The sequence below is a fragment of the Dendrobium catenatum genome, unplaced genomic scaffold, assembly GCF_001605985.2.
Source record: "Dendrobium catenatum unplaced genomic scaffold, ASM160598v2 original_scaffold_224725, whole genome shotgun sequence".
NCBI lineage: Eukaryota > Viridiplantae > Streptophyta > Magnoliopsida > Asparagales > Orchidaceae > Dendrobium > Dendrobium catenatum.
This window is the reverse complement of record NW_021543134.1, coordinates 138,105-149,998: the sequence shown is the minus strand read 5'-3', so window position 1 is coordinate 149,998 and position 11,894 is coordinate 138,105. Positions and strand designations below refer to the sequence as shown.

Sequence of the window (11,894 nt, the reverse complement as noted above, 5' to 3'; positions counted from 1 at the left end):
AAACATTATACTATTCAATAGTGTGAATTCCCTTTTATCATAGTTCCTTTATATCTAATCTTTGAATATATACCAATCTTCAGTAGGATGCATGGCTAATCACTCTATGATACAGGAAATAATTATGATTATTAAATTTATCAGCTTCTTTGGGTCTCTTATGCTCTAGTAATAGAAGACTGACTTTTAGATCATGCTAGAATGACTTCACCATGCTTTTCCTCTTGAAATAATACTTCTTATTCAACATTTCTTTAAAAAATGGGAGAGTTTGGTCACAAACTCCGACTTCTTGCTTTGGGCGATCCCTTTTATTTAAAAAACTCATGAGATTTATCATTCCCCTCGAGCATTCACTTTGGTTGGGGATTAGGTTGAAGGTTATTTTCCCTTGCTTTCATTATGCATTGGTTGCTTTCATTTGTCCCCATTATAAACTACATATTTCCTTTTATCAACATTAAAGGAAGTAACATGTGCTTCACTCCATCTGTGATCTAAATCTTTGTTTATTTTAAACTTATAAGAATGACTTTCTGACTTCAAAAAGCTATTCAAATGTTATCATCTGATCGAGTAGCCTTAAAATATTGTAATGTGCATTATGCATAGATACAATGCCATTTTATCATCTATATTGACCATTATCAATGGAATTAGTTATTCTTCCTATAGCTGCTACTTGCACTTCGTACTCATATTACACCAAGAGTGATGTATTTAACCACTAACCATTCCTTCTACTTTCTCTTAGGTGAGATTAGCAATTATAGTCTTCTTCATTGCATTAGCGAAGCTCATTATAAATATAACTACTGATTATACAAATATCGTCATAGAATTTTTGGGAAGTTCAACATATCATTTAAAAGCAGTCGAGATCAAACTATTAATGAACTAGTGAACAACAATGCATCATTGCAACTTATATTACTACAAGTCATTTTGAATTGGGCTAGGTATTGTCTCGAATTAGCATTTCCATTAAATTTATTGAACTTAAGAATAAAATACCCCTTTAGATATGACACATTGTCATATTTAGTTGGATATGAGCAACCTCTATTCATCAATTTCTCTGCCTGATCTAAAATTATGATAACTTTGATCTTCTCATTGATAATATCTTTAAATCTTACATTCTTGAAACCCGTAGAAATTATACACTCTAATGTTTGGGGGTCATATCTCGTTTCATCACTTAATGGTTTCAAATATTATGCACTTTTTATTGAAGAAAACTCTAAATATTGTTGGCTATTTCCATTGCATAACAAAGCTGAGCTTCCATAGAAATTTATATAATTCACCAACACAACCAAAAAATGTTCAATACTTGTATTAAAATTCTAAGATTTGATGGTGGTGGAGAGTATATATCTTGACACCATCATTTTTTTATCTGAAAAGGCATAACACACTAACTGAAAATCCTTGATACTAAAGGAAAAAAAAATAGAGAAACTGAATGCAAACATCATTATTTTATTGAAACTTCTCGAACTCTACCACATACAAGATACAACCAATCTTCCCCTTTCCTTTTGGGTCGAAATTCTTCTAATTGCAAACTACCTTATTAACATGATTCCTTCCAGGCAGATAAACAATAAATCTCCATATTAGCTTCTCCACAAACACCCCCCTCCTATGATTACCTTAATATATTCATCTACCTCTACTTTCCCTAGATGAAGCCCCCTAGCACCCAACAAACTCACCCCTCTCTCCACAATATATGTCTTTCTTGGATATTCCAAAACTCACGAAAGCTATCATTGCTACAACCTTATAAATGAAAAATATTTATCTCATGCCATGTCATCTTCCATGAACATGTCTATTTTTTTCTAAGCTCACTCTCCTTATCCTTTTCCTCCTCTACATCCTCTCCATTAACTCTTCTACAATATCCTGGCACTTCAAACAATACTCATAGCACCTCACCCCCTTCTTCTCTTCCTGCTACTTCCTCTAGCATTCATACTAACCATCTTCTTTCCCCACCAACCACAGCTCCCCTATTCACTCCTCACATCTCCTCATCTTCCAGCTCCTCCTAGCAAGCTCCACCACTCTCTCCCACCAATATCCATCCTATAAAAACTCACTCTAAGAAGAGTCATCTCAAACCCAAATAACTTTTTTCACTCAATGTGCAACTTGCTTCTTCTTCCACTCCAACATGCTATTCTCAAGCTTCCAAACTCTTTAATGGAAAAAAGCTATGCCCATTGAATTCCTTGCACTTCAACGCCAAGGGACTTGAACTCTAGTTCTTCCTCCGTCCAATCAATTAATTTTTGGCTATTGATAGACCTATAAAACAAAGCTTAAATATGATAGTAGTATTGACTATCACAAAGATAGCATCATTGCTCAAGGCTTCAAAGAAGAATATGACATAAATTGCTTTCAGACTTTTAGTTCGATGGCCAATCTACCCATCATTCCTCTTCTTCTTATTGTAACTCTCCATCACAATTGGATTGTTTGCCAACTCGATCTCTCCAACACCTTTCTTCATGACAAACTTCAAGAATATGTTTACATGAATCAACCATCCTATTTTATAGATACCCTTCATCACAAAATTGTCAACAAACTCAACAAACCATTTATGGGTTAAAACATGCACCACAACAATAAGATTTCACATTCTCCACCTCTCTTTTTAGTTGTGGCTACAAATTCAACCAATCTGAACTCCCACTTCTCATATGCTCTACCAAAACTAGCCCTATCTACTTATTGGTCTATGCAAACAATATCTTCATCACAGAAAATGATCCCACTGTAGTCTCCAATCTCTTCCATGACCTTCAACTCTAATTCTCCCTTAAGGATCTTATCCTATCTCCCTTTTTCTCAAGTTCTTCCAATAAATCTTGTTATCTTCTCCACCAAATTCATTATGCTCTTGATATCTTATTGAAATCGAGCTTGGCGGACTACAAACTTGCACTCTCTTCAATGTCTCTCAAAATCCCCACCCATGCAAATAGTGATCAGCTCTTCCACAGTCCCGACCTTTATTGTCATATCAGTTGCTCCTTATAGTATGTAACAATTACTCATTCTGACATAGCCTACACCAATAACCAACAAAAGCCTGCACCCACATCGTTAGATAACCATTCACTGCTGCATACCCGGCCCTTGTCCTCTACTCCTATATAAACTTTTACCAAGTTGTAGTTGTAATGTATTGAATTCCAATGTACTGATCTACTTCTCTGTTTTCTACTGTTCTTGGTATCTAACAGTAAAATGCAGATTTTCTTCAGTTGCTAGCACAAATTCGAACCAAAGGGAAAGGTCAACGAGAAGTTACTGAGCAGATTATTAATATGTTCTGGAGAAATAAGCGGCATCAATAGGAAAGCATCAAATGAAAAGAAAAGATTCCACACAGGTCTTTGAAAATTTTTCAACAAGTTTCTTACAGCATCAAACGGAGCAATTACAAATTTCAAACTTTTCCAAGAGATTTAAAAGAGTAACAAGTGACAATAAAAAGGATACACTTGTATCATCCCCAGAATAAAACAACCAACTCAATCTTCATAAAAAATAAGAAATTAAAAAAATATAAAAAAAATTTGAAAAAAGCACCCCAAAAAGCCCCAACACCAACACAAAAATCTGCAAACCAGCAAACCCAAAGCCAACAAGAGTAAAAGCGAAGAGAAACTATAGATAGAATTAACAAACCCAAACTATTTTGTATAAAAGAAATGATTTTTCCATCATTCAGTCACTCGAGCTAGAACTTGAGCTTGAACTAGAATCAGACTTTTCAAATTTCTTCTTCTTAATCTTCATTGAGGGTGGAGCAGTAGAACTAGGATCGTCAGAGCCAGCCTCCTCTCCATCTTTTCTTCTATTAATTAGGGCTTCACTGGAGCTATTTTCCCCCGTAACTTCTTCATCAGAGGCCACTATAGTCTCCTTAGCATATTCTACTTCAAAGTCTTGTTTGGCAACTACATTGCTATCAGTGGCAGACTTAGGTTCAGGAATAGTTTCAGTTTGCTTAGAATCATCTTGTAGAGTGACAGGGCTACCAAGGTATCCTTCAGTTACTTGTGTTAAAGCTGAATCAATATCTTCTACAGATTTTTCTTCAAGAACTAACAGCTCCGAATCTTTATCTGAGTTAGCCTGCAGTGGTGGAGGATCTGTAAAAAAGTCAGAGTTGTTGCTATCTTCTTGATGTGCTTTCTTCAAAGATGAATCAGTAAGTTCAACAGATTTTGCTTCAAGAACCAATGAACTTGATGGATCCCCTATGCCAAGAGATTGTGAATCAACAGGCAATGGAGAACTAGCCACATTGGTAGCTTGATTGATGGCAGAATTTATATCTTTGATCGATTTTGCATCGACGACTAACATCTCAGCATTGTTCTCTGCCTCAAAACACAAATTGTTTTCAACTTCGTGGCCTGGGAGAGTCTCCTTTGGCTCAGGATCTACTGGAAGAGAAGATGAACCCTCATGAACTCCTGCATTGGCATCTGAAAATGGTGATTGTATGTTTTCGATAGATTTTTCTTCGAGAACTACTAACTCTGAATACTCATCAGCGGCAAGACAACTCTCCCCTACAGAATCATGTTCTGCGCCAACTTCAGATGCTGGCTTAGGAAGGAAACCTTCCATAGCTTGTCCAAATGTCAAATTCAACTTTTCAAGATATTTTTCTTCAAGGACCGGGAAATCAGAAATATTACTAGTATCAGGAGACTTCACATCCAGAACTTCTTGTCCTGGGTTGTGACTGGGATCAACTAGAGCTGTAGTTGACTGACCAATAAAATCTACAGCAGCTTCTTTGAATGTGGAATGCGTGACTTCAAAAGATTTTGTTTCAAGATTGAACAGTTCTAGTCTATCCATTGCGTTGAGAGACCTTTGTTCAATGGCTTCATGATCTGGTTGAAAATTTCCAAACTTCTGGAGATTTGGTTGAACAATATTTGCTTCAATATTTTGTTGGCAATCTGAGTTCAGATATAGGAAAGATTTTGTTTCAGGAGATAGCATGTCAGAATCATTCTCTAGGCCAAGAGATATCTCATTGAGAACTTCAGAAGTTCCTGATGCCTCAGGATAACCTAAAGGAGAAGACTTATCAAAAACTCTTCCAGTAGCATGCATCAAAGTTGAGCTTGTTTCTTCAACAGATTCTGCTTCAAGAACAAGTAGCTCTGAATTAATAGTTTCCTTTAAAGACCCATCTTTCACGGAATCATGATCAGGATCAGTTTCAAGCGAGGTGGATCTCAGAAGACCACCTTCAGAAGATGGTTTGAAACTAGAATCAATATCCTCAACATATTTTGCATCAAGAACCAATAGCTCTCGATTAATCTGCGTCTCAAGCAACTTCACATCCACAATCTCGCCATCATTCCTATTCGCCGATGACACAGGAGAAACTTGAGAAGTCGGCATATCAAGATCCAAAGCAGAATCAATATCCTCAGAAGACTTTTCTTCAGGAACTGGCAACTCTATATTATATTGTACCTCAAGATGCATTGCTTCCACAACCTCATGCTCTTGACTAGTCTTACTCAACTCAGAATAAATTAGAGGAGTAGGCATAGCAGAAACTTCTGCAGTAGTTTGCTTGAAAGCTAATCTGATGTCTTCAGCAGACCTTTCTTCAAGAACAAACAGATCAGACGAATTCTCAGTATCAGGAGAACTAGGTTCCATGACTTCATAATGTAAGCCATTTTTCGTTTCCTCGAGATCAGAAAAACTCTCTTCAGTAACCTTCTTCATAGCTGAAATTATTTCTTCAGCGGATTTTGCTTGAACTACCAGTAAATCTGAAGTTTTATTTACATCATGAGACATAGCTTCCACAACAGTATCAACTGGGTGGGGCTCAGGTTTGATCAGAGGAGAGATTGGCTTGTTGACAACAACTTCAGTAACATCTTGGAAAGCTGAGCGAATATCTTCAATGGATTTAGCTTCAAGAACTAACAACTCTGAATTTGTTTCCTTTATTTGAAAGTCTCTGCTGGATATATCTAATTCATGGGATGAAGCTTCAGCGTCAGCAATTGCTGAAGCATATGAAGTCAATCCGGAAGTAGAAGGAATAACAGATTCAACATGATCATATTTCTGTCTCTCATGTGGAGAGGCCGAAACATCATATTCTCTTCCATCCTCTAGCAAAACTGAATTGATATCTTCAGCATTCTTTCCAGTAAGAGTTATCAGCACTGCCTCCTGAAGTATTGCTTCTATTTCTTGGTCAACTATATCAAAGCTTCTCGACCCAAGATAAGGCTTCTCTGCTACTAATTTGTCTACCATTGATTCAGACAAAGGAGGCTCTGCTAATCCTCTAGGGAGATCTTGTTTGAAAATGGAATCTAGTTCTTCAACAGAAGATGATTCAAGAACACGGTGCTTAGGATTATAGACTGTTAAGTCTTCAACAGGTACCATTTCCAAAAACAAAAATCCTGAATCTCTTGGTTCTTCTGAGTTCAAGACTAAATCCATCTCATCAGGATGGATAAAGTTATTAGCCGAGACAGGTTTGTCTGGGGACGTTTCAGCAACATGGGCTGATCTTAATTCAGAATCATCTTCACTGCAAATAAACTGGCCATCAGAGTGCGATTCGATCAGAAGACATTCCTGACATTTCAATTCTTCAACCTGAAAGTCACCAACTGCGTCCAACTCTGACAGTAAATGCTCATCAATGAGTTGTATTTCTCTAACATCATCATCCATTTCCCCATGTTCTGAATGAAAATCATTTAGATTACTCAAGATAACATCCTGATTGATCTGGAATTCATTAATGACATCATCTTGTGAATCACTAATATCATCATTTGATGTAAACTCAGGCTTTGACTTAATCATAGATTGATTTAGAGAATCCATGCTGTCAAACAATTCACCTATCGCCAATCCATTTAACATTTCCTCATTAGCTGAAACAAGATCAGAAATCTTTGAAGGTATAACTTCATTGCCTTCATCTTGGGCTTCTTCTTTTGATTGATTACACAAAGAGACTACTTCCTGCCCAACACTAGATAGAGTAACATCAGACCCTTCAAGTATGTGCAAACCAGTAGAAGCAGATGCTGTATTGGTCTGAACCAAGCTCATATGCTCTTCTTCAACTTTGAAATCTTCTGAATTCTCCTCAATAATAGGTCCTAATTCCAAATTACTGACAAGAGATTGCTCAAGGTAAGTTCCAAAAGATGCCTGCATTTCAAATTTCTCCATTGATTGATGCTTCTCCATTACTTCTGATGGAGGAAAACCAGCAGAAAAAGCAAGTCTGGGCTCATAATCAGCCTCCGCTGAAGATAAACTAGACGAGTGATCAATCTCTAATGATGTGGCTAGATCACCAAAACCTTCACTAATTCTTGGTGAACTATTTTCATTAAAATCTTGCTCTCTTGTTTCGGATATCCCCATTGATGCCAATATATTTTCATCCAAAAGATTCATATAAGAGGAAAATGTCACAGTTTCTCCCGTGTCAGACCTTGAGTCTTGTAACTCTCTTTCTTGAACCACCTTGAATTCAATCATTTCTGTGGTCATACTTTCCATTGCATCTTCTTGCACATGAGATTCCACTGTAGAAATAGAGTGGATATCTTCTCTGTCTGCATATAAAAAGCTCCATCATTGTCTACAATTCTTCTACATCCACTTCATGTAATATGGGAATCAGATAGATTGAGAATTGAGATTTACCTGAATAAAGAAGATTGTCATCTGGCACAGAAATGTTGGCAAGAAAATTTCCGCTTCCAGAGGGACTAGAATCATAGATGGGTACAGCAGCCTGATTAATATCAACTCTACCTGTTTCATAGATAAGATGACTAGCAGAAGCATCCGAAGATTGCATGGATTCACTGGATGCCTTTGAGACTCTGGTAATCTGCTCGTGAGTTTCTAGTACTTCATCAAGGCTTATATCAAGGCTCTTCTCAATACTTTTTGATGAAGAAAATAAGGTTAAATCATCATGCTTCCCTTCTAATACTTCATGATTCTCGCCAAATTGCATATCTTCAATGTTTTTTTTAACAATATCAGAAGCATCAATAACTTGGTAAGCTTCTTCAGTGACTGCAGAAGCAATTGGATCAACAGAATGACCATCCTCACCCAACTCAGGTTGAGAGTGAACTAAATCATCTTCGTAAGTATGGCAACATTTTTCCGTAGGCTTAGTACGATGAACCGGAACAGATAAGGCTATGCTTTCCTGAGTTTCTTGTTCTATAGGCACCTTCTTATCATCGGGGTCAATTGCTGAAGAGACTGTGTCCGGAGAAGGATAAGAACTAGGCTTTGTTTCACTTTTTTCACTTAGCTGACTATGGAAATCAACATAGTCATTAGTTTCTGAACCCATCCTCTCTGCAACAAAATAAGGATTCAATGCAGAAGAACCATGTTTCTTATGTGAAAGATTATAGGGAAATGCTGAATGCGAAGCAAAGCTCTCATGTCTTCTGAAAGATAAACCTCTTTGGAAAGGCATTCTAAACTCAGATTGGTGTAAATTTTCCTCCGCATGACCCTTATTACCATCTTCACTGTCAAATTGAAAATCGAAAGGATTTTGTCGGCGATGCACTACTGAAGGAGCTGAACCAGGAACAGGTGGCAATCCTTTAGATTCATCCAATTCATGGGGAATATCAAAAGGATTCCTTGGAGCAAAAATAGGAGGAATTTGAGGTTGGAAATTAAATAAATCATCCATTGTCATGTCATTACTGTGCAAGTCAATCAAATCCTTCTCATATATTATAATCTGATTCTTCCTTGCTCTTCTCCTTGCAATCAGGCTCTCTAACCTCCGATTTCTTTCCAAATCAGAAGACCCTAGATCCATAACATTTTTATGGTCATCTGCAGTCCATGTAACAACCTTATTGCTTTCATCCTTCTCTTCATTGTTGTATTCATCTTCCTTCACACTGTCTTCGTCAGATTCATGATGCTGGGAAAGCTCTGAATCTGAGTTATCTGCAGATTTTGAAGCATTATGAAGAGTTTCTGAATCTAAAAGAGGAGAAAGCTCATCAAGCATTGGAAGGATGTCAGTTATTGAAGCATCAGGAGATGAACTCTCAGCCCGATCAGATTCAGAGTCTAAGCTAGGATCACGTATATTAACAGGTTGCCAAGGTGAGCCCAGAGAAGAATCAAGCCAGTCATCCAACTCAGGCTTTTTGACCTTCACCATAAGACCTTCAATTCCCTCACTAACACCATCAGCAACTTCAGTCATTCTCATGTAAGGTTCTGATTGTTTTTTCATCAAATCAATGGCCAACAAATCAATTTCTCTTTCTTTCTCACCATAAGAAGCTGAATCTTTGAAAATCCTTTCCTCACTGCCAACTCTACTATCAACAAGGTCCTCTAACGTGATGTTTTCATCCTTCTTGACAAAGGGGTTATCCACAGAGTTTTCTTCTTTCAGAAAGGAAACTTCCCTATCGATCTTGTCATCTTCTTCTATCTCAGGAATATTTGGTTCACCGTAACTTAGAAGAATTCCAAGGAGAAGAGCAGTGCAAGAAATGACAGGAGAGGAAGAAACAAGAAAAGCAAATAGAGAAGGATAACAACTGTACAAGATGAACAAGAAAAAGGCAAAGCTTGCAACAAAAGGATGTCTGCATGAAAATTTGCAAGTAAATTTGAGGGAAAACAAGAAGTATTTTCTGATATATACAAAAACTTCTTTCATCTTCCCCTCCATATCTTCTTTTCTGCTGGCCTTTTTCACACTGCTTCTGTCAATTGAAAGAAAAATGTCAAATAACTCTTCATAACCAACTCATAAACGGAATGGTAGAGAAAAGGAACAAGCATTTCCCAGTTTCAATGAAAAATCAGAAAAAAAATCTAAATATGATAATACCCTTCTGCATTATTTAACAAAGTGGAAAAGCCAAGGAAAATATCAAATAAACCAACCCAAAAAGAACATCAAGATTGAATCTCTTTCGTAGCTTCAACCACAAGGACATAGAATCATGAACTCCTCCAGGAAGATTTTAGATGAAATTCTAAGGGACTCAAATCAAAACTAACTTCATAAACAATCGAAATCAAACTTTATATGGCGAAAACTTGTGTGAGATCTTAGCAAGTGAAACGATCAACAAAAAAAATATCAATTCAGTACCTCTTCAACAACCGATCAGAACTCAAAATTCTTCCAATAAAACAAACATTTCAAATGGCGAAACCGATCAGGACACAAGAACAAGCAAAAATGAAATTTTTGCAACCAAACAGAAATCAAAGACAACGAATTGACGTGACACTCACAAAGATCAGATGCCAAGAACCTGAATCCCACCAGTTGTATTCTTCCTCCCAGATTTATCGCTCTGTGACCAGCAATAGAACAACTGCACTGTAGAAGGCAATGCAAAAGGTGGGAAAAGGGAAAGACAACAGAAGCTTATAGTAATCGGTGGGCTGTTCCGTCATTGCAGAATGTAAAGGCTTTAATAATGTGGTCCTCGCTCGCTGGAGAAGCATTTTTCCTCACGCGGAAGGAACTTTACCAACACCCGACATGTACACGAAAGAGGAACTGGATGACCTGGTGATCACCATGGCAACACGCTTCGTGGGCTTTAAGGCGTCTTGAGGAAGGACGATGATGAAAGTCTGGAGCTTTATCAAATTAGTTGAATAGGATGTGCGGATTGTTTGGCTAAAATTTTAAAAAAGTAGATTAAATTGAATTAATTTAGTTGATTTGATTAGGTTGTTAAGATATGATTTTTATTATTGGTCATTGGTTTTGGTTCCGTTTTTTTTTTTTATTTATCAAATTACAAATTAAACTATCCTCATTTATTTATATTAAATCAATAAAATCACTGTATTATGAGAAATTAATTGACAATAGATGATTGATATAAAAATTAATGTGGATATTAATTATTCCTTCCATATGTTAAAATTATAAACTATAATTAAAAATTATAGTGTTTCTCTTCATACATTCTATTTAATTTTGATAGTGATTAGCTGTATTGCTAAAATTAATTACATTTTGATTTGTCCAAAATCAACAAAGGGGTTGTTTGATTGGCTACATTTCAAGTATATCATAAAGTAAATGCAGGGGTGTTGAAAATTTGAGCATTTAGACAGTTGCATTTAAAATGCAATATATATTTGTAAGGTATTTTTAAATCACCCTCTAAATCAATTTGAGGGTATTTGTAATTTGCACGTTTTGAGCTAATTCCAAATACATAAATTGAGTAAAGTCATGTCGATCGGCCGCCACCATTAATATCACAAGCCTTTGTTGCCACCTATTGCTAGCCACCCATTGCCTTTAATACTTACTGCGATAGTGTTCAAACATGTTTTGTTCTGATATGATAAATCTTGTGTGTTAGAATTTTTTATATCTTCATTCTACATAAGCCCGAGAATGTTCTACATATAAGTGAACGCATGAATTCTGTTATGGAGCAATTCCTAGTGGTTGGTTGTGCTGCTACATTGAACTCTCTATCATCTTAGGAATTTAAGGGGGGCGCTGTAGTGCTGGGTCTGAGCACTGTGTCATCGTGCTCTCTATAGGTAGCGCTGTGGTGTTCGCATTAGATGTTTTATAAATATCAAATTCCACTTAAAACAAAATTTTTCAAAATCGTTTTAATCCCTTAGCAACTAGTTAGAGAGAGAGAGCATGATTTTTTGAGAGAGAAATGATATTTCAGTAGCTTTGGGTCAACTTTGTCCGTTGGAGCTGTTCGAGAAATTATACAAGTCAAGGTATGCTACATTTTGTTTATCTAAGTTTTTAATAATTCAAAGTTCTT

The 11,894-nt window shown here is 36.6% G+C and overlaps 1 protein-coding gene across 1 annotated transcript; it reads right to left on the bottom strand.

Moving 5' to 3' along the window:
- Positions 1-3,392: 3,392 nt before the first annotated feature.
- LOC110109521 lies at positions 3,393-10,675 on the bottom strand. Its single transcript, XM_020840621.2, has 3 exons — positions 10,372-10,675; positions 7,765-9,830; positions 3,393-7,673 (listed from the first exon to the last, which is right to left on the bottom strand). Exons 2-3 carry the CDS (start codon positions 9,794-9,796, stop codon positions 3,754-3,756), a joined length of 5,952 nt encoding a protein of 1,983 aa, XP_020696280.1. The 5' UTR covers positions 9,797-9,830; positions 10,372-10,675; the 3' UTR covers positions 3,393-3,753.
- Positions 10,676-11,894: the final 1,219 nt, after the last annotated feature.